The sequence below is a fragment of the Lissotriton vulgaris genome, chromosome 1_1 (assembly GCF_964263255.1).
Source record: "Lissotriton vulgaris chromosome 1_1, aLisVul1.2, whole genome shotgun sequence".
In the NCBI taxonomy this organism is placed as follows: Eukaryota; Metazoa; Chordata; class Amphibia; order Caudata; family Salamandridae; genus Lissotriton; species Lissotriton vulgaris.
In genome coordinates, this window is record NC_141685.1 from 2,069,116,376 (window position 1) to 2,069,139,355 (window position 22,980).

Here is a 22,980-nt window from a genome sequence, read left to right on the forward strand (position 1 = left end):
AAGCCCCGCCCCAAATCCGCAGATCCGCAAATCCGCAAAATCCGCAGATTTTGCGGATCCACGATCCGCAAATCCGCAAAATCCGCGGATCGTGGATCCGCAAAATCCGCCCATGTTTATCTAACTGAGAGGCGACTCTATCACGGACTAATTAGGAAGTCAAAAGCTGTATACTATGCCACCAGAATCAGTGAGACTGGCAGCTCCACGAGGGAGCTTTTTCTGCTTTATAAATCTCTCTCGGTGGGATACCAGCCACTGCCCCAGATGAGTGTTCGGTGGAATCTTGTGATAAGATTGCGAACTTTTTCGCTGAGAAGGTAACTAAAATCTACTCGTCATTCTCTAACCACCCCATGGCAGGGACTGAGTTCGTGGAAATTCCGAGAGATTGGGGAAACAGACTTAGATTGACTGACTTCGTTACCCCGCCTCCGGAGGACCTCCTAAAGATATGTAAATCTATCAAGTCCGGATCCCCTCGGGACCCCACCACGCCTAAACGGCTAGCCGATAGCTTGCCAGTGGTGGAACCTTACATCAGGCACCTGCTAGACCTGTCATTTAAGACTGGGATAGTGCCTAGAGACTGGAAGCAGGCGGTGGTTCTACCCTCGAGGATAAAATCAAACATCAGTTTTGAAAAATTAGAGAACCTGCGACCTATCTCCCTTTTGCCCTACCTGGCTAAAGTGGCAAAAAAGCTATTAATGTACAATTGATGGATTTCGTGGAGGAGGCTGTCCTCCTGCATGACACTCAGTTTGGCTTCCGTCCCCACCACTCTACTGAATCGGCGCTCCTGATGGCAGTGGAGACCCTACGCCAGGGGGTGGATGAAGGGCAGACCATGGCCCTCATCCTACTGGACCTAAGTGCGGCATTCGACACTGTAGCACATACCACCTTGCTACAGTGTCTGAATAATGGTGGAATATCAGGCACTGCACTTAGAGGCTTCCAGGTCCGCCAGGGTGATTGCTATTCTGGGGACATCTGCTTGGGACAGGGTGTGCCCCAGGGCTCGTCACTGAGCCCCACCCTGTTCAATTTGTATGTCTCCCCAGTGGCTTCTATAGTGGAGGGTCATGGCCTGCACATGGTATCCTACGCCGACGACACGCAGCTGGCTATCTCCCTATCGCGCGCACCCGGTCTTGCGGTGGACCAATTCAGATCCTGTATGCAGGAGTTGGCAACCTGGATGTCCACCAATTGCCTCAAATTGAATGGCAATAAGACCGAGGTGCTCGTGGTGGGGGGGAGCCCTTCTGTGTGGTCGTCGGCGTGGTGGCCATCATGCCTGGGCGAGGCCCCAACACCTTGTCTGGAAGCCAAGAATCTTGGAGTCTGGCTTGATGCTGATTTGTCCTTTGGACCTCAGATAGGCCGAGTGGTGGGTATCTGTTTCAGCGTCCTAAAAAGTTTACGGAAGGTTTTAGATCTTCTTCCCATGTCTGCTCGCAGGACGCTGGTGCATGCCCTCATTACATCGCGCCTGGATTACGGCAACCTACTGTATCTAGGAGCAACCAGTAAGGTTTTAAATCATCTCCAGGTGCTGCAGAACGCGGCAGCCCGCCTTACTCTGAAGCTTCCTAAAAGATCGGCCTCCAAAGTAGCCCTACAGATTTTTCACTGGCTCCCAGTGAAGAGCAGAATCGAGTTAAAGTCCCTTTGCACCTGCCACCGTATCCTCAACGGGAGGGCACCAGCACTGTCATGTGCTTATCTAGGTTCCTGATCGATACTGTGACCTTATGCCCCTATTCGGCTATAAAGCCCTTTATTCCCTATATTGGCATAACCGTTCAAGTGCGATTTTCTGAAAAGTCATCTCTGGCCTCACACGAGCAGAGCCACAGAGCCACATTCCAGCATGACTCTCTGCTACTTCCTTTGCGACCAATTAGTGCAATGACAGAGCAGCAGTCACCATTAGGGAGCTCCGATCCTCGTCCCAAGCTCTCCTACAGGTCCCCCGTTTCAAGAGAAAAAAATGGGGTGGGTCCAAATTCTCATTTCTGGCACCCACCTTTTGGAACTCCCTTCCTGCCCATCTACGTCTGGCCAAAGATTATTCTTTCTTTCGTAAGGGCTTGAAGACTTTTCTGTTCAGCCAAGCTTTCCCACTATGAACTCAATTCTGAACTGATTTCTGTTTATCCCTCTGTTTCTGTAGTCCATGTTCCCAAAAGCGCCAAGAAACCGTCTGGTGTATGTTGCGCTATAGAAATATTTTAAATTCAAATTCAAATTCACTATCTGATATTCCTAGATAACACTCCGAGTTCTTCAACAAGATAAAAACTTAGCAAACCTGGAAATCCCCGCTTGCTATGTTTTGATTAGTAATGGAACTCTAATAAGCAACTGATAACTGCCACTTCCTAGTGACATCTTTAATTGACGTCTTATGTCCAGCAAACTTGCGTCAAACCCGGCACCTGTCAGGTATAAATATTACCAACGTTGCCTTAAGCAATGAGCGTTGCCTGTTGCTGATGCCAGCTGCCTGCATGACCCGTGTTGGTAAAAACTAGCACTCTGTCGCTGCAGCCTGCTATCCTGTGGTGGTGAAGCTACTGATTACCATTATCGCCGCTACAGCGCGAACTGTGGTTCAGTACGCTTGAGGAGCCGTGCAGCCGTCCTCTGCGAAGACATCCAGCCCAGCTGCCCGCGGACGCTGTCACCCCTCCTTCCTCGACGCGCTGAGAGAAGCCGCTGCCTTTCTCGTGCAGAGAAATCCAGTCCCGGCGCTTCCGGTTTACCCTCGCAGGTGACTGGGATATCGAGAGAGACCCCTGAAGGAGATACCAATCCTCCATCATTCTATTCAGAGGTATGGTGTTGACTAAACCCTTAGAAGAGAATTCTTGAAACAAACCTTGGCAAAACCAACTTAACTTAAGCTACTTACTTACTCCCCCTTCTCACGTGTTAGGCCTAGGTCAGGCACACCGGGGTAGGCTTAGTTAGAAGCACCAGTTGAGCATGTTAGCCTAATGTATATATGACTGTATATATGTTTTATTACTTTTAAACCATTGTATGGCTAAGAAACCATATCAATGCTTTTACAGTTCTATTTCGCAATTCTTATCTTACTGTACGTACTTTTTATAATAACAGTTATTGCAATTGTGGCAATACATTTCTCTTGTATGAGAAGAAAGACTGTTCAATAAATGTTAACCTTTATTGATAAACGCCCGTCTCTCTATTCTCTACATATTGTGAAAGTAAACTGCACCAGACTGACTGAGTGAAATCTATGTCTATTGTTTCACACGACCCTAGAGATCGACTCTTGATCTGAGGAGCAAAGTTGTCATGTTGCACGGTTGTTGGAAAACTGAATCCCTTCTTGTCTGTGCCAGGGAAGCTGATCACTTCCTATGCAGAGAAGAAAGTTTCCAGTGACCTCTGAGCTAGTTGGTAACACAACCCAATTAAGTTTAGCATAGTCAGTGGAGGCCTGGAATATAGCCAGTTCCACGTCGATACTACTGTTTATGTTATTCCAATGCGCAGGGCCTAGTGGGAAACTAGGAACTACACTACATGGCGCCCTAACGTTTGGTAAGGCGATAAACTAACGTAAGACTTGTAGAGTAACTCAGTCGTGCATATTTCACACCCCTTTCACCCGTAAATACTCCAATAGACGTCTGGAGTGGGTGAAAGGTTAAAATCCGCCCGACCTTAGTAGGAAGAGATTCCTATGTAAAGCTCCGGTTTATTCAACGTTGAAGGATACAGTGTTCCAAAATATTGTGCACCTAATCTTTGTCTCCTTGGAGACCTACTCTGCAAAGCCTGCATTTTTAAAATGACAGACAGTGAAGAAGAAAGGGAAGCAGTTAGACTAGCATCCCAGCTAATGGAGGAAGACACAAGTCTCCTCGAAACAGATCCGGGTGCTATCATCATCCCGGTCCAGTTAAGAAGATCTATAACTTTAAAACTTATAGAAAACGGACTGACACCTCAAGGTGGTACAGTAATTTTCGTGATAGAGGCTCACGAGTATCGGCAGACAGAGGTATTCTATTCATGGATAAACTTTCCAGCGGTAAACGCAATAACACAAGAGTTTCACTATTACAAAATAGAGGAACCTCCGGATGAGTACGCCCCTTTCGAGGAGGTTGAAATTCCACTTAAATTTCAAGAGCACCTGCTCTGGTTTAATGGCGCCCTAAAACACAATAATCACATAACTAGGCTCGGTCCTCTAGGCAGACCAGGAGCCACGTGGCCGGTTCTAGCCAGCTACACACCACATCCTGACATTATAAAAATGTCTAAGGAAGAGCTGTTAGCACAGCTAAACACATTAATAAAAATACATAGGCAATTAGTCCAATATGTAATACGGACTGCAACAGTCCAGCCAGCTGTTAATACTCCACAGCTGACCCCTCATCAGGGGAACACAAATAAAATTACACCACAGAACATACAGTCATGTCTTGGTAAAACACCCGTAAAACGGGAACAAATTCCTTTCTGGTTAGCCCAGAAAATCACTCAAATAGAGGCAGTATTTCCTGATACTACCCCTATTGAGAAACACAGAATCTTGGCCATCTGCCTTCCTATGGGAATCGCACCACACGTGGAGGACTGCGACACTTGGGGTACAGTCTTTGCTTCCATTTACACAAAAACACACGGTGTTCCGTCTATGGCGGTAATACCAGACGTGCTAAGACAGATTCAAAATGAATTCGGTCCAGAGCCCGCTTTAAATCTAGGTATGAAATTACTGAAAGACTTCAAGCAGGTCACGGCTATATTATTAGCCAATATAAAGGGAGAAGCAGCATCTGTGGCGATTCGCCAGAAGTTGAGGGAAACAGATATAAAAGATCCTGTTGAGCTTGCAAAAATCATAGAAAAATGCTATGAAGAATTAGGTAGAGACAGCTTGGGTGGAAAACCAGTTAAACCCCAACTGCTCGAAAATCCTGAAAAATTATTTATTAAAAATAATTTAAATACTCCTAAAAAGAGCTGGGATGGAAATAAACAATCCACTCCCAAGGAAAAAGTTTTCCAGTCCAGAGGAAGGTCTCCTCGACGGAGGGAAAGAACTCCGACTCGAGAACGCCAGTCTCCCCAACGGGAGCCCTCTGAGAAAAGATATAACCTTAGAAATAGGGATAATATAAAAAGACCTGATAGATATCAAAGTATTGATACACGTCCCTCTCGATCTCTTCCACAGAATTCGGAAAGAAGAGGACGGTCAGACCCAGGAGAGCACACCAAGTCCAAAGACAAGGAACCTGCTCAAAATAAGAAATCTCAATTTCAGAAAAAGAAGGTAGCCAGTATTAGAGTAATCAACCATGCCGAGAATACTGAGGACACAGTTGAAAAACGGGGAGTGGGCATTGACAATGTTGGACAGTGCAGCAGAAATCAGTATAGCGCGCAAGAACTTGATGAGTCATCTGGAGACAGTGGACACGAATGAATACATTCAGGTTGAAACTGCCGACGCCAGACTTAGCGAACCCCATAAAATATACGAAATAACATTGCGTATGGAGGGTGATAAGACTAGGAAAATTAAGGGTCTATTTTGGGATAAGCTCTCAAAAGGCTATGATATTCTGTTAGCTGAAAAAGATTGGCCCCCGGAGTTTGTCAGGGAGTGCCCTCGTGGCGAAGAGGTGATTATGCCTGCCTTCTCGAATCACATACCGATTCATAAAAAATACACATATGCAAGGAAATGGGCAGTAGCCCAGGCACCTGCATTGTATAAAAATCATGTAGGATGGGATGAGGATTCACCGCCTCACAAAATCCAATTAAAAAGTGAACCAACTGCCCAACGGCAGTATCCCATAAAGCAAGAAGCTAAAAAACAGGTCAGGGAGATCTTAGATCAACTTGAGTACCAGGGGGTGATTGAAACATGCACCTCTCAAATGAACAATCCTTTGTTTCCTGTCTCCAAGCCAGACAATTCATATCGTCTAGTTTTGGACTACAGACACCTTAATACATGTTGCAAAACTTTTGCAGTACAAAACTCGCATAGTGCAGCCCTAATGAATAATATAGTTAGGAAAAAATATAAAACGACATTAGACATTTCTAATGGTTTCTTTTGTCAAAACATTGCACCAGAAAGCAGATACTTGACCGCTTTCTCCGCATTTGGGGCGCAGAAAAAATTCTGTCGACTCCCACAGGGGTTCAAGAACAGCCCAGGACTATTCTCAGCTAGGGTAACAGAGTTACTACAAATCTATGATGATGAAGCATTATCTTACGTAGATGATATTTATCTCACAGACGACGACTTGGATACTCACTTGAAAAGAGTGAACACCATTATACTTGGGTTCGCAGCAGAGGGTTACAAATTCAACTTTAAAAAGTCCCGAATTGCCCATCTGACAGTACTATTTTTAGGGTATGAATTATCAAGTGAAGGGAAAAGCCTAGCGGACAACTTCTTAGAGAAGTGCGCTGTACTCCAAGCTCCAAAAACGCTGAAGAATTTACAATCCATACTAGGTTTTCTGAATTTCGGAAGAACTTACATCCTAAATTACGCAGAGAGGGTTAAACCTCTCTACGAACTAATTAAACCTGATTTAAAACAAATCAATTGGACTCAAAAACACACAGAAATTTTGAGATCACTGCAAACAGACATGTTAGCAAAAGCTAAATTAGATACACGTGACAACACGATCGATCTTGTAATCCGAGTCATCCCAGGAAGATGCGGATTCACGTACCTAACCTCTAATGAGGGAGAAAAGGTACCAATTTCAATTAAATCTCACTTGTACACACAAGCAGAAAAAGCATTCAGTCACACGGAAAGAACTGTGAACGCAGTGCAAATCGCATTAGCAAATGAACGAGAACTAGCACACGGCAAACGGATTAATATCCTTACAGCGGAATCCGCCTTCGAGGCGCTATTGAGCCCAGTAAACCTGCCTACAGTGTCACTAGATCCGAAATGGATACAGTGCATAGATTCTCTGGGAGCGGAAGACGTGAAATACTATTTCGCCCCGCAATACGAAGAACTGAATGATTTAGAATATGAAGAAGAATATCCTCTGCCAATAGAAATCCTGCCTCTCCCACAATACGCATGTATAATCTATACAGATAGCTTTGTACAGCATTTTAATGTAGAGAGTAAATCCTACAATGCAGCATGTGCGATCATTAAAGGTCGTTGGCTGTGCGGTAAATTCAGACCGAAAGTAACAAAAACTGAATCAGTAAAGTACTGTTCGGTTCAAAGAACTGAAATCAGATCTTTAAAGATGGCGCTCGAAAATGCAGAACGTGAATTCCCGACACTTATAGTGTGCGATTCTCATTTTTGCGTCAACTCTTACAACAATAAGCTGCAGACTTGGATCGAAAACGACTACAAAGATGACACAGGTGCCACAATAAAGCATAAATTGCTTTGGGAACAAGTAGCTCTTTTACACAAAGAACTACAAAAGACTCACGTGATTCACGCACAGAGTCTTCAACGTGATGGCGTTCACGTTGCAGGGAATTCATTGGCTAATACAGCCAAAGCGGAAGCAACTAAACCGGCTTCCGTAGCCACAAAAAAGCGTACAGATAAGTACATAGACGGGGAAACCATGCTGGCAGTAAAAACGACCGTAAAAGGCGACTGTGCAGCACTACCCGTAAACTATCCACTCAATTATGCATACATAATCGATGCAAACTCCGTTCCGTTTGCTCGAATCCCTGGAGTGGGGGATAGAGTAATTCCAAACACGAACAGGAGAATATTTTTAATAGCAGATGCACATATGGGTTTGGGTCTGAGACACCAAACAATTAAGGTTTCTCTGACTGAATTACAATCAGTATACTGGTGGCCAGGAATGAGTGTAGAACACCAAATATATGCAAATAACTGTGAAAACTGCAATAGGGATCGCAGTGGCGAACCTTGCTACCGGCTACCAGTCAGAAAGAGCGTAACGCTGCCTGCACCCCAACCTGCGTCCTATTAATTAGTTAAGACGAAAAGCACTTTTTAAAAAATGAGTCCTCCAGCACTCGGCTGACGCCTAGAACAGTTATAAAAAGATTAGCGAGTCCATATCGGCATATACGCGATTACCACGTTCTATTCTGACCAGGGTCCTGCTTTTAGCTCTCGAGCTTATAGGGGGGCCATGGCTAGCATGGGAATTGGGTTGCGGTATTCTTGTCCGTCGCACAAGTGTGATAGAAAGAAAAAACCGGGACATAAAGCAATCTATAACAGCGAAGGTATTAGGTTCAGGCGCTGGGTGGGTCAAACATTTAATAAGTGTCCAGACTAGTCTTAACAACATGCCAAGAAATTCTCTAAAAGGTTTCAGCCCATACGAACTATTGTTCGGAATTAGAATGAATGTTCAGGACCTCGATAGTCAGATGTCAGTGGTACAAAAAGAAACAAAGCAGTTTGAAGTAAAAGACCGTTTGGCTGATTTACAGGAACTGAATGAAACAAGAAAATCATTAAGCAACATAAAGTTAAAGCAACAGCCAAATACCACTGACGAGGCACCACCCGCAACAGCCCCAGCAAGGCCTGTCTGGATTCCAAAGATTGGGGATCTAGTCAGAGAAAAGATCGCGGTTAAGAAGGAATTTGGGCCTTCTTACAGAAAAGCAGTACCTGTCTTGGCAGTCACCGGAACAAGATCAGTTGTGCTACCGCCCCTTGCTGGTAAAAAGGAGAACAGAATCGTGTCCATCGATCTGGTAAAACCACAAGCATGTGGCCTATAATCAACAGTAGGCCCAGTGGACTCCCAAGAAACAATAGAATACCCAAACTTGCAACAATCCAAGAGGTTCAAACTGAAAGACTCATCACATTCGATCAGCCTGCAGTGCACAATGAAGGACTATGCAATACAGCCATGGAACTCGTGCCTCTTGAAACACAGATTGAAACAGTTCGTCAAGAAACAACACCAGTCTACAATGATGTGGCATCAGAAAGTGCTACCGAAAGACAGATTGAAAGAATTGACAGAACTGCCTCTGGTTATTTCATCAACTTCGACAACTTCTCTGAAGATTTTAACGACCCCGAAGTGATGCCAGAAACAAAAAAGTCTTTTAAAGAAAAAGCAACGGAACTCTTTCATCAACTGAAGGAAATCTACTTTGTTTCCCCTTGGCTAGAGTTCTGGTTCGGTCTAGGTGTATTTTTCCTCCTGCTTTGGCTCATCATGGTACTGTGTTTGGGAAAATTCATTGAAGGAAAATATATTACAATGGACACAGCAAGTCAGAACATCAACCTAGTCCTGAAACCACACAGATCATCCCACGTGAAGAAAAGAGAACTGTCAACAGTAAATGTCACAGCAATTCCAATACCTGGTGGGGTAGTATGGGAGAAAACAGACTATGAGATCTATGGTCCGGTCGAAATCCTGAAGTATCCTCATCAACTAAAGGTTTCCTTAAGTGACTTTGTTACACCTAGTACATTCTCTGATGATTGGGACTTTAACAGTATTAATGACATGATGTCTGATTTAGTAATGTCAGCTAGATTCACAGATCATGATTATTTACAAGGTTCATCTAGTTATGAGCAGTTATTCTGTTACACCCACTATGGGGATCATTACTTGCATAAATCTGCACAGCCTAGAAATGTTTTTATGTATAATCAATGGGAACATTGTGCTATACCACCTAAAAGCAGTTCTAAAGCATTTTTTGAGAAATTCAAATACTTCTCAGGGTTTAACACAAGTGATGCAGAAACGTTTTATTATAAACTGTTAGATAAAACAGGAATGAAAACAATGCTGACAAATTCTAAATTGATATATTCAGAAGCATTTTATGACAAAATGATGACATTTGGTTTTGATTATTGGAAAAATAATATTGAAACGAAAACAATTTGGGGTACAAAAGATTGGCAGGTGCAAGGCATAGAAGCACTATTTAGAACCTGCATGATACCAGAACAAATGTTATTTTTAAATGACACTGTACACCAAACATCCTGTCTTGGCCTAGCTAAGAACAAAGAAATGAAAACACCGTCTATACCAAAGCCAATAGCTGAGAATGCAACCGCAGATAATGAGTTAGACGTGTCACACATTTTACATTTCAACAGAACACATCCTGATTGGAAAAAGTGGTTAATCTGGCCTACAGACACAAATAGCTGTCAAGATAGGTTCCTGAATAAAACACAGGGTTTAAAAATGACCAGATTAGACTCAAGATATTCCCAGAGACAACATCCAGGAATAATAACAACATACAGTGTAGGGAAACTCTGCCTAGAATGGCTAACTACATCCACACTGGCTGAAATTAAGCAACACTTGTCTTTATTAAAAGATGGTGCTGATTTGCGCGATTTCATTCTTGGACCACGCAAACAGCGTCAAAAGCGTTTCATAGCGACCAGCATCTATGCTGCTTATAACGAGGCTTGGAAAGTAAAGCAAATTGAAACTGCTGAAAAGATACGAGAAATTGATCGTATTAATTTGGAGAAATCACTTTCTGTGGTAGACAATGGGTTAATGACTCTGTCTTCCAGAATATATTCTTTGGACAATATTGTATCATCTGCCTTTGATGTGATAGACAGAGATTTGCTAATGTTACAACATGGCCAGTCTCAATTACGCTCTATTATAGAACTAGGCTGGACGCTGCAAAATCTTCGTTCAGGCTATGTGCCTTGGCGTTTGATAAACACAACGTCATTGTTTTCCATTTTTAACCTTACTGATAAACAGATCAGTTTGGCACAGAAAGGAGCAGACTATACAATCTTGAGCATCGAGAAACTCGAGAGATTACCATTGACAATGTCAGAGAGCCCTGTCATTGAATGGATAATACACGGAATTATCACAATTCCGATTACAACTTTCCGATTTCATAAGTGCCTTGAGTACATACCTGCTGGCCAATATGAACAATTGGGTAAAGGATACTTAAAATCCGAATGGAAATTACCATACACTCATTCTTGCTATAGTGACAGCGACAAAAATGTATTTCTTAGTGGTGAGAACTGTAAACACTCACTAAGCGGTATACTTTTGTGTCAGGGTATTAATTTACACGGAGCATGTGATGGAAATTCAAACAACCTTTCATGCCACCAGCTAGTCACACCTGCAACTCAGATAGAGCCCTTCTTTATGCAACTCGCAAACGGGAGTTACATTCTAAGAACGGATCACAGGTGCTGTGGCCTCGCGCCCGGACTAAGTTATCTAGTAGAAGTAACGTCCATGGTCAAATGCTGTATGCAAGCATTGTCCCCGAGCGGGCCTCCAGACATAGTGACTCCCATCTGGCCTCGTCTGAATCTCTATTCTATACGAATTGATACATTAAGCAAAATGAAATCTGTGCTTTTACAGACAACAGTGCCTATAACGTCATCTAAAGAGACGTATGATCTTCTAGTCGCAAGGACGGCTACTGAGGTTCATGACCTTTTATCAACAAATTGCCCCGTGCATTTCGTACAAATGCTCGACCAACTCCTTAACATGTCTAGTGCTACAAGCATCCCAGGCATATTTAAGACAGTCTTTACGGGACTGCTAACACCCTTCCAGGCAATTTTGGGAATCTTTCCTAATTTTGTGCACTCCATCTTTGGTGGTATTCCACTATTTTTGGGACTCATCGCAGGGATTCTATTTTTGACCATCCTGCTACGTTATGGCAAGCCTCGGCTCAGACATAGCTCCCATGGGAATGGAAGAGACAATCCTAGCAATGCGCTACAGGGACAGGATAACTAACGTCCTCGGATTGGCCAGGCTGAGAGATCTAAACATGACCTGGTTCCTTTCATTCAGACCGATATGGCAAAATTGCATTTTACCTGTGCTACGGTGTATGCTTTGCGGCGAGGAATGCGTGTTGGACATCTGTCTTTCACTTCCATCAGCAGTACCAATGGACGTCGATACTTTGCTAAGTCCAATAACGGCTCACGCATTGTGTTGTCCCCAGCGGCTACCAATCCTGATGACGGCATTTGTGGAGACTCCTGTACTACAGCCAAGTGGTAACAGTGGAGCGAGTGACAAAAGCAACATCATCCAGGTACAACGTGCTGTGAGCATTGCTGGTCCCGACTTCGATGACAGCAATCATTCTCACACCTGCCAAGTTACAGCGCTATCTAATTTGGTTGAACTATCACCTGATTTTGTAGACCAATTCTTTGCGAGCCTGTCTGATACGATGTTCTCACCCATAGAGAAACAATAACTTTTGAAAAGCTTTCCGACACACAGCGTTCCTATGAACTCTGGATTCGGCCTTCAGTTTTGATCAACAAAAAACTGCCAGGAGCTTTGGTAAACTGATTTTTCTTTGAATTGGACAATTTTTAAAATATTGACATTTTTCTTCTTTTTGGCACGAACAATTCTTTGCTTAACGTAAAAACTATTCTTAGAGAACAGAAGCTTCACACTTCTATTTCTAAACACATCTAGAGACATAACAACATTACACCAGCCTCTAGCACACATGTTATTACAGTGCATTTTTATGTGATGATTTATCTCGCATTTCTTCTGTCAGAGATACTTCATGTGTAAATCTTTTTGCATAATCGTTCATTGATTTTATATGCAATACCTTTTGAATGATTACTATGCTTTCAAACTACGTACAGTACCTAAATTCCATGTATTACAAGTACGCCTATTTCGAATGCATTTATGTATTTTGGGGTGGGCTATGTTACACAATGTTACACATGCATCTAATTGCTTAGTTTTAGTAATTTTGATGGACATGAATTCGTGGAGTGGGTGTCATGTGCTTATCTAGGTTCCTGATCGATACTGTGACCTTATGCCCCTATTCGGCTATAAAGCCTTTTATTCCCTATATTGGCATAACCGTTCAAGTGCGATTTTCTGAAAAGTCATCTCTGGCCTCACACGAGCAGAGCCACAGAGCCACATTCCAGCATGACTCTCTGCTACTTCCTTTGCGACCAATTAGTGCAATGACAGAGCAGCAGTCACTATCTGATATTCCTAGATAACACTCCGAGTTCTTCAACAAGATAAAAACTTAGCAAACCTGGAAATCCCCGCTTGCTATGTTTTGATTAGTAATGGAACTCTAATAAGCAACTGATAACTGCCACTTCCTAGTGACATCTTTAATTGACGTCTTATGTCCAGCAAACTTGCGTCAAACCCGGCACCTGTCAGGTATAAATATTACCAACGTTGCCTTAAGCAATGAGCGTTGCCTGTTGCTGATGCCAGCTGCCTGCATGACCCGTGTTGGTAAAAACTAGCACTCTGTCGCTGCAGCCTGCTATCCTGTGGTGGTGAAGCTACTGATTACCATTATCGCCGCTACAGCGCGAACTGTGGTTCAGTACGCTTGAGGAGCCGTGCAGCCGTCCTCTGCGAAGACATCCAGCCCAGCTGCCCGCGGACGCTGTCACCCCTCCTTCCTCGACGCGCTGAGAGAAGCCGCTGCCTTTCTCGTGCAGAGAAATCCAGTCCCGGCGCTTCCGGTTTACCCTCGCAGGTGACTGGGATATCGAGAGAGACCCCTGAAGGAGATACCAATCCTCCATCATTCTATTCAGAGGTATGGTGTTGACTAAACCCTTAGAAGAGAATTCTTGAAACAAACCTTGGCAAAACCAACTTAACTTAAGCTACTTACTTACTCCCCCTTCTCACGTGTTAGGCCTAGGTCAGGCACACCGGGGTAGGCTTAGTTAGAAGCACCAGTTGAGCATGTTAGCCTAATGTATATATGACTGTATATATGTTTTATTACTTTTAAACCATTGTATGGCTAAGAAACCATATCAATGCTTTTACAGTTCTATTTCGCAATTCTTATCTTACTGTACGTACTTTTTATAATAACAGTTATTGCAATTGTGGCAATACATTTCTCTTGTATGAGAAGAAAGACTGTTCAATAAATGTTAACCTTTATTGATAAACGCCCGTCTCTCTATTCTCTACATATTGTGAAAGTAAACTGCACCAGACTGACTGAGTGAAATCTATGTCTATTGTTTCACACGACCCTAGAGATCGACTCTTGATCTGAGGAGCAAAGTTGTCATGTTGCACGGTTGTTGGAAAACTGAATCCCTTCTTGTCTGTGCCAGGGAAGCTGATCACTTCCTATGCAGAGAAGAAAGTTTCCAGTGACCTCTGAGCTAGTTGGTAACACAACCCAATTAAGTTTAGCATAGTCAGTGGAGGCCTGGAATATAGCCAGTTCCATGTCGATACTACTGTTTATGTTATTCCAATGCGCAGGGCCTAGTGGTAAACTAGGAACTACACTACAGCACCACTCCAGAGTCTGGTTTCCAGATATGAACCTATGCGAGCACTGCGTTCCTCCCATGGTGGCCTGTTAAAGGTCCCAAGGGTAAGAAAGGCTCGCATGGGAGGTAGATCATTTCGCTACTTGGTGGCGAAGGGCTGGAACGCTTTACCCTTGGATCTTCGCCTAGAAGTGTCTGAAGCCGACTTCCGGAAGAAGCTAAAAACACATCTCTACAAACGATAACTCTAACTGACTGTACGGCCTGCCTGCATGAGTTTTTCTGTCCTAGCGCAAGGACACGCCAGCTGAGCGTAACCGCGCGCTTTATAAAACTCCCTTATTATTATTATTATTATCATTAATTTTTTGATTTAAAAGTTTCCAAGGAGAACTGTGAAGTTGTTGTTCCCAATACGAGTCATTCTGATATTTTTTCTGACTGTGATTCTAACTCATGTTCATCTGATTCTGTTGTCAAATCTCATGTTGTTCCTGCTTTTCATGTTCATCATGTTTCTTACTCAGAGGAGTTAGCTATTGAAAATGTCAAATCTGAAACGTGTTTGAAAAGGGTAGTTAAATTACTCAAGAAATGTGATGATTTTGTTTTAAAGTAATTTCCTTTGCTTTTACACTTCTCTTTCCTTATTTCTTTTGTTTATCTCTTTATTCTCATTCTTTCCTACTCTATTTCTATCATTTCTTTTAAAAAAAAAGGAACTTGTTGAGTGTAATCTTTACTATGTCATTGCTATCATTTTCTTAGAGAATATAGAACTTGGTGTTGCTAGGTCACTAGTTAGAATGTGCTAAGGTTCATTTTGCATGCTGTGCTTACTGGTGCTGGAGGTTGTCTGTTCTTCGCACTGCTGGGATTAAATATGTTTATTTCTTAAAAAACATTCTTCACCTTTACTCTGACATGAGACTCATCTTTACAGGGAGGCGCGGGAAGAAAATAGTGCTCACAGTATAAATAAAACATATTGTGCAACACACGAAGTAAAGGGGCCAGTAGCCATGGAAGGATACAAATGACGACATGTCCATCATAAGGAGGGACTTACAAGTCTAAAACCAATCGGGAAGCAGCATTTAGGAACTAAGTCAATGACAAATATAGGCAGAGAGTGTGTGGAGCTTCCATTGAGCTTCTACTCCATACTGAATACTGCATGCCTTGCAACGCGAACAGCGCATGCACGCTGCCGCTAAAGGCTCAACCTAAAACATTTATTAGCGGTGAAGTCCCAGCTTACTTTGCAAGTTTTTGTCAATGAATTATTATAAAGTACAGACCTATCCATGTTATTTACTGAGCAATTGCTCTCGAGCACTTAAAGAGAGAAAATCCCTTTTTGTATTTTCATAAACAAATCAAGAAAGATTGCAAGTAAAAATCAAGCCGCACAAACGTTGTGTCCAATGTTGTGTTAGGAGTCTGCCTTACCATTTTTTCTTTTTGTTTCAGCAGTGAAACAGAAGAAGCTTAAAGAGAACACAAGCAGTTTATTCACCTAAACTATTGAAAGTGAAGCAAATAAATGTACATTCTGATTGGTGGATGGAGCCAATAAAATATATACTGTGCAATGTCTGTGTTATTTCTAACCAAGAACTACTTTGATGTCTGATTACATGGGAGAAATGTGTATTAGAAGAAGTTTCCCTTTGTTTATAGTATTCAGGATTAAACAGTTTTGCTACTTACCGTTTGCATGCTCTCAGGTTTGTTTCCCGCATTCTGTAGATCAGTGCCTTTGCGTAGACAAACGATGAACGGTCACTGATGTCATACACTACCACAACCCCATCAGGCCAGAGCAGCTCGTCAATGAAGGATAGCTTTCCTTTGCTTGGCTGGAAGACACACACATCATCATGTAATATAAAACACATAGAATTCATCACTGTTAAATATGTCAAAGTTCATAACATTCACTAGAATCAATGCCCGCTCGATGTGCAACAATGCACTACATAGGTATGACTTAATTTCGGAGACAAAACTGAATTGCCTCTTAGTCACTGAAACGTGGCTAAGAGATTGGTCTAACCCAGACATTGTACATGCACTGCCACCCGGTTATCGGATACAGAGACTAGATAGACCCTTACAGAGAGGGGGGGGGGGGCTGGCTATTATTCATTGAGACACCCTCAAATGCAACATTTCGGAATTATCCGACATTAAAGGAGCGGAATGTCTAGCCTTTAGTCTACAGGCCCATGACTCCTTTATGTTTTCCGGAGCGTTATTATACCGCCCACCAGGACAAGCGAGCCACTTTTTGGAAAGTATGGGTGAAGTCCTCACCAATCTAAAGCTAAAGGCGGCTAATTTTACCTTATTGAGAGACCTAAACCTGCACCTTGACAGCATTAGCGACCCCAATGTGCTATGTTTTAAAGATATTATGCATATGTTGGGACTGACAATACTCACAACTGATCCTACACACATAGCTGGGCATGTTTTGCATTGTATTTGTTCTAACCTTAATACCATTACGGTTTCAGCTCCCTTGCCCCTAACTAGGACCGATCACAAATTCATCGCTTTTAACCTCAAAACCGATGAAACAAAGGCTGTAAAAACAGATATAGTGAGAAATGAGAAACCCACTCCATGCTGGGCGAAAATTATTGATCACCCGGACCTACCAAACTGGGTAAAAGAAAATAAACCATCCCTGCACGGGGAAGTTGTCGCTGACAATCTTAGCTACGAGAGATGGATGAGATCCATGGGGGAGAAACTGACCTCGGGGGGAGCACAAAAATTAAAATCTAGACAAGGGAAAATCTCAGCTCCCTGGTTCACTAGTGAACTAAGACACACACTGCAAATAGTGCGAAGGCTAGAACGGAAATGGCGTAGGCACTATAATAATGATGATCAGGAAGTTTTTAAGACAGCCAGAAGGAAATACCATGCACTAATTAAACGCACTAAAATGAAATATTTTACAAACCGGATTGAAGCTTCACAGAACAAACAAAAGGAAATCTTCCGAATTGTAAATAGTTTCCGAAATCCAAAATTTCTATCCCAGGAAATCCTACCCTCACAGACTTTTTGTAACGAAATTGCAAACTATTTCGAACAAAAAATTATAAATCTTACCAAAGACTTTCCTCAAATCCCCCAAGATGATGAAGATACTGTACAAGACAATAAGCCCAGGTCAGCCAACTGGAACACCTTTGCTATGATTAGTCTTGCAGACTCTTCACAAATCATCTAAAAAATCAAATCTGGCTCGCCACTTGATCCCTGCCCCCCCTCATTGCTTCATGCAATTAAAGAAGAAGTAAACCCCGTGATTAATGACATTCTCAACACATCACTCCAAACTGGAGATGTTCCTACCTCATGGAAAACTGCAATAGTCAAACCACTGCAAAAAAAGACTCTGCATGATCCATCAGTTCTATCAAATTTGCGGCCCATCTCGCAACTCCCTGCCATATGTAAATGTGCTGAAACCCTTGTCAATAAGCAGCTTTCAACATTCTTGGAAGAAAATAACATCCTTCATCCAAATCAGGCAGGGTTTAGAGCAAGCCATTCCACGGAATCAGCACTTCTGTCAACGACGGAAACCATAAGAGCTGCACTGTATCTAGGTAGAAGGGCAGTTTTAATCCTCCTAGATCTATCTGCAGCATTTGACACGGTGTCCCATGCCATCTTATTACATCGCCTTATTGAGGCTGGCATAGGGGGCACTGTGTTAAAATGGTTTAAAAACTTCCTGTTGAACAGAAGACAGATAACCATGCTTGGACAATTCCATTCGGAAGAGAAGAAGATTGGCTCAGGGGTGCCACAGGGCTCAAGTTTGAGCCCTACCTTGTTTAATCTTTATATGGCTCCCCTGATCAACCTTATTGCTTCTTATGACATCAGTACCATAGCTTACGCAGATGACACTCAATTGGTCCTGGTTCTGGATGAAAACTTAGAAAAAGCCGAACAGGTTCTGAAAGAGTGTCTGACCGCGACCTTCAACTGGATGCATAATAACCATCTCAAATGAAAACTCTGCTAAAACAGAGATCTTACCATTTGGGAAAAACAACCTCTTCTCCCCACACACTTGCTGGCCATCTGATGCAGAAGCTCCACCTAACACCATTAGTGAAACACGAAATTTGGGAATAAAATTTGATGAGATGCTCTCTTTCAAACAACAAACTAGAGAAGTTGCCGCCCTTTGTTTTAATATCATAAAAGGCCTCAGAAAATTCTTTGATTTCCTGCCTCTATCAGCCCGCCGTACTGTAGCAATTGCATTAATTACATCAAAGATAGATTACTGTAACAGTCTGTATGCAGGGGTGGCAAAATCTACCCTGCACAAACTACAGATGGTACAGAATTCGGTGGCGCGGCTGGTTCTAAGGTGGCCCAGAAAATCATCAGCATCGGCCGCTTTGGACATGCTGCACTGGCTTCCTATTCAGAAGCGTATTTTGTTTAAAGTCCTTGTGATCACCTTTAGGGCTTTTCACAAGCGTGGCCCACAATATCTGTATAACAAATTCAACAGATATCACCCTACAAGAGAACTCAGGTCAGCTACTGCCAACTTGATGACTGTCCCCAAGTTTAGACTTGCCACAAAGGGAGGAAAATCTCTTGCAGTTATAGGAGCTAAAGCATGGAACAAACTGCCCTTCCATCTTTGCATAATTACTTCAGAACAGACTTTTAAAAAATCCTTTAAAACATGGATCTATGGGCTAGCCGAATCAGTTTGTAAATCACTTGTCTGATCTCTCCGTGTACAAAACATCTACAATCAGTTAAATTATACTAACCTATCAGCAATGGAGTCGGAGCGCCAGGATGCTCCTTGGAGCGACAGCACGCTATATAAATATCCCCACATAAACATAAACATAAACATAGAATGCTGCTGATTTTTGAGACTGCACATAAATGATTTCGCAAAACAAATATATGTTGCTGGCAGTCTAACCTATGCTATATGTCTGGATACCTCAAATGGAGTCAGTGACATGCTTGACATTGTTTTAATCAAGAGACAGAGAGATGTAAATAGATTGTATTTTGTTTAATTAAATATTGTGGCTTACAACTAGTAACAGCAATTCAATTATACCCAGGATATCATGGTTTGCTGTCCCAAAAGCAGCTGAATCAAGAATGGCAAGAGCAAGGTTAGTTAATGTATATATAAACAGTTTTTTAAACAAAATCTGTTTTTCAAGTCAGTTCAGTTGCATACATTTGATAACTCTACCAAAAGAAACTCCTCACAGGCAGAGTTGACAGTGTGTCTGATAGCATGGGCATTTATATTGTGGAGCAAACTACAGAATTTACAGAGTGGGTTTTTGCTATTGTGTACAACAGCGCAGCAGCATGAGCTTTTTGGCACACAATGGGCCAAAAATAGAACACACCACCTGTAAGAGTTTAAGTTACTGGTGAGGGGTGTGAAACCCTACCCAAGCAGGAACCACAGTCCTTGTCAGGGTGAAGGCATAAACACGCCCTAAATTAACCTGCGTTCAACCCTAGGCTTGGCACAGAGCAGTCAGGCTTAACTCAGAGGCAATGTGTAAAATATCTGTGTAACACTTCACACAGTGAAAACACACTACAAAAGGATCCCACACCAGTGTACAAAAATAGAGTAATTTTTAATAAAGAGTAAAACAAAAAATCCAATCAGTAGAACCAGAGATATGCAGGCCGAGAATGTGTTGTTATGTTTCATATAGGTACGTCAATATAGGCTCAGGTAGCAACCTAACCTCTCACCTATATTTCCCCTGCCATATCACTATATAACAGTTTTTTGGAGTGACCTTTTACCTAGTTGTGGTACTGCTAACAGGACATGGGATTTTCGCTGAAAACTAGCCTCATCCATTATGCATGAGGATTCTTGGAAACTCAGCAGGACTACCATCTCCTGCATAATAACTATATTTAAGGGTCATTCCTTCCGTCATCCTAAGTCTGACATGACACAGCACAGTAGATCCCCTGTGGGTACCACTTAGCGTATATAAGCACCATATCTTTGCTGAGGCCGAGAGAAGAGTAAAAGGACTTGCATGCTGACACACTGGCTCAAGACGCTGAGGTTCCTGCATGCAGACACTCCAGGTCGCAGTGGTCTGACATCCCTCACGTGGTGTCCATCTCAAGATCAAGACAGGGTCGCACAGTCTCTCATTTCAGATAGTGGGGATGACTTTATCCTAGAGGGATTCCTGGCTCTACACCTACATACACGCTAGGTACACTTAGGTACATCTAGTTAGGGTTGCACCGTAAGACTATGCATTAGCATGTATGTATATACCTGCATATATTCATTGTTTTAGCTCCATGGTAGAAATCTATCATCCTTTTACTCTGTTGGTGCTTACAATCATTTATATCTGTTTCTGTCTTTATTCTGTGCATCTCTCTGAGGCAAAGTGAGCACGAGTGACTGAGCAAAAAGTACTGTACTTTTTCCATGATCCCTGATGGGACAGAGTTGTCATGTTCGATAGTTGCCAATAACTATTCTCTCCTTGGTAAGAGGGGTTTTGAGTGGCACTGTGAGCTAGCTGGTATGCAGTCAAACATACCAGGAGGGGGTGTCTGGAATCAGTTTGGACACCAATCCTACAGTCTATGTTGTCTAACTGTGCAGATCCTACATAGGTTTATAGGAACTACACAACAGTGTCATGAAGCCAAGTTCAGCCAGTTCTGTGGCCCTGCATTGTCGATGAAGATCCCATCAATTAAGGCTTGTGATGTGAAGTCTGGTGTTGGGGGGGTGTCGAGCAAGTGAGGCGATGCGTTGGTTCTTAGTGGCTGTGAGGATGTGATGCAAGAACCTGTATCGTCATTGAGGCTGCTATCGATGAGGGACATGAGAACGCTTTGCAGAGGCAGTGGTTCAGATGTAGCTGCGGAGTCCTTTGAGTTGGGAGAAACCTGGCAACAGAGATGATGCATCGCTTCCACTCTGGTTTGCATCACAAAGCAGAGAAGATGCTTTGGTTCTGCTTTGTCCACAGATGGACTGGCAGAGAGTCTTCTGGACTACTTTCAAGGGTCATGGGCTACGGTGGCACCACTCTTCAGGGTAGGACTCACAGATGGCAAAGTCCAGGTGGGTTGTATGGCATTACAACGCGGGCTTTTACCACACTAGCCATTACAACGCTATTTTGACAACGCAAGTCGTTACAACGACTTGCGCTGTAAGCGCTGGATAGATGAATAGTTTAAATTTCTATTCCAACTCCAGCCCACGTTACAGTAGGGAAGGTGTTGGAATAGAAAATTAAACTATTCCCTATCCAACAGCGCCCTCCAGCGCAAGTTGTTGTAACGACTTGCGAGGTAATACCCGTGTTGTAAAGACTGTTCCCCGTCCAGGTGATGGATTCAAGGTTCCTGGAGCCTTCTGTCCCTGAGGCTCTAGTCAGGCAGGCAGCCAACTGCCCCTTGTAGTCAATTTGGGGTCCTGAGTAGGCCTGGGTAGTAAATTCTGTTCTGCTTGCAGAATTTGTGGAATTTGGGTAATTTTGCCTTCCACGGAGAATGTGGAATTGCCCAAAATTCCGCAATCCCAACATTTCGCTGGATCCCCACCGAAACAAGGAAAACGGTCACCCATGCTCTGGTCACGAGCCGACTGGACTACGGAAACACACTCTATGCAGGCACTACCGCTAAACTCCAGAAGAAACTCCAACGAATCCAAAACGCCTCAGCCAGGATCATATTAGACATCCCACGCAACGAACACATCTCCGGTCACCTTAAAGACCTCCACTGGCTACCCGTCAATAAGAGGATCACTTTCCGACTGCTAACCCACGCACACAAATCACTTTACGACATCGGACCAGAATGCCTCAACTCACGACTGTCCTTCTACACCCCGTCCCGCCAACTACGTTCTTCCAGCCAAGCCCTCGCCACTGTACCTCGCATCAACAAGACCACCATGGGAGGCAGATCCTTCTCATACCTGGCCGCTAAAACTTGGAACTCACTCCCCGCTTACCTTCGCCTCACCCAGAACCACCTAGCATTCAGAAAGCAACTTAAAACGTGGATATTTGACAAATAATCCTCCTCTCCTCTTTAAGCGCCTTGGGACCCTCTGGGTATGTAGTGCGCTATATAAATTCTCTGACTTGACTTGACTTGACTTTGCTTGTTCTTGCTTTCAAAATGCGTGTTCTCAAGATATTTCACCCCGAGCACACAAACAGCATTCACGAACAGTAAAAAAGCATCGCGAATGGGCGGGACAAGCAATTCCGTGAGTTTGCAGAACTTTTGCCATCAGGCTGAGATTTTTTTACCGTTTTGCGGAGCTTTGTGGAGCTTTGCCGAGCGCGACTATGCAAATTCCACCCACCCCTAGTCCTGAGTTGAACAGCTGCAGGTACATTCCTTTTTTCCCAGGCAAGAGGGCAGCAGGTAGCAAGTCAGCACATCATGGCAGCAGTTGCTTCAGATCATCAGTCCAGCAGAGTGGCAGTCCTTTCAGCAGCACACCAGTTCTTCATCTTGGCAGAGTATCCACAGGTGAAGAAGTGTACTGTAGAGTTTAGTCTGAG

General features: G+C 43.2%; 1 protein-coding gene across 1 annotated transcript in view; it reads right to left on the bottom strand.

Moving 5' to 3' along the window:
* RERGL (RERG like) overlaps positions 1-22,980 on the bottom strand; it is a 321,184-nt gene that overhangs the window by 162,418 nt on the left and 135,786 nt on the right. Inside the window, exon 4 of the mRNA XM_086938857.1 lies at positions 16,073-16,221. Within this exon, the coding sequence (XP_086794983.1) occupies positions 16,073-16,221 (149 nt within the window). The remainder of the gene's footprint in view (positions 1-16,072; positions 16,222-22,980) is intronic.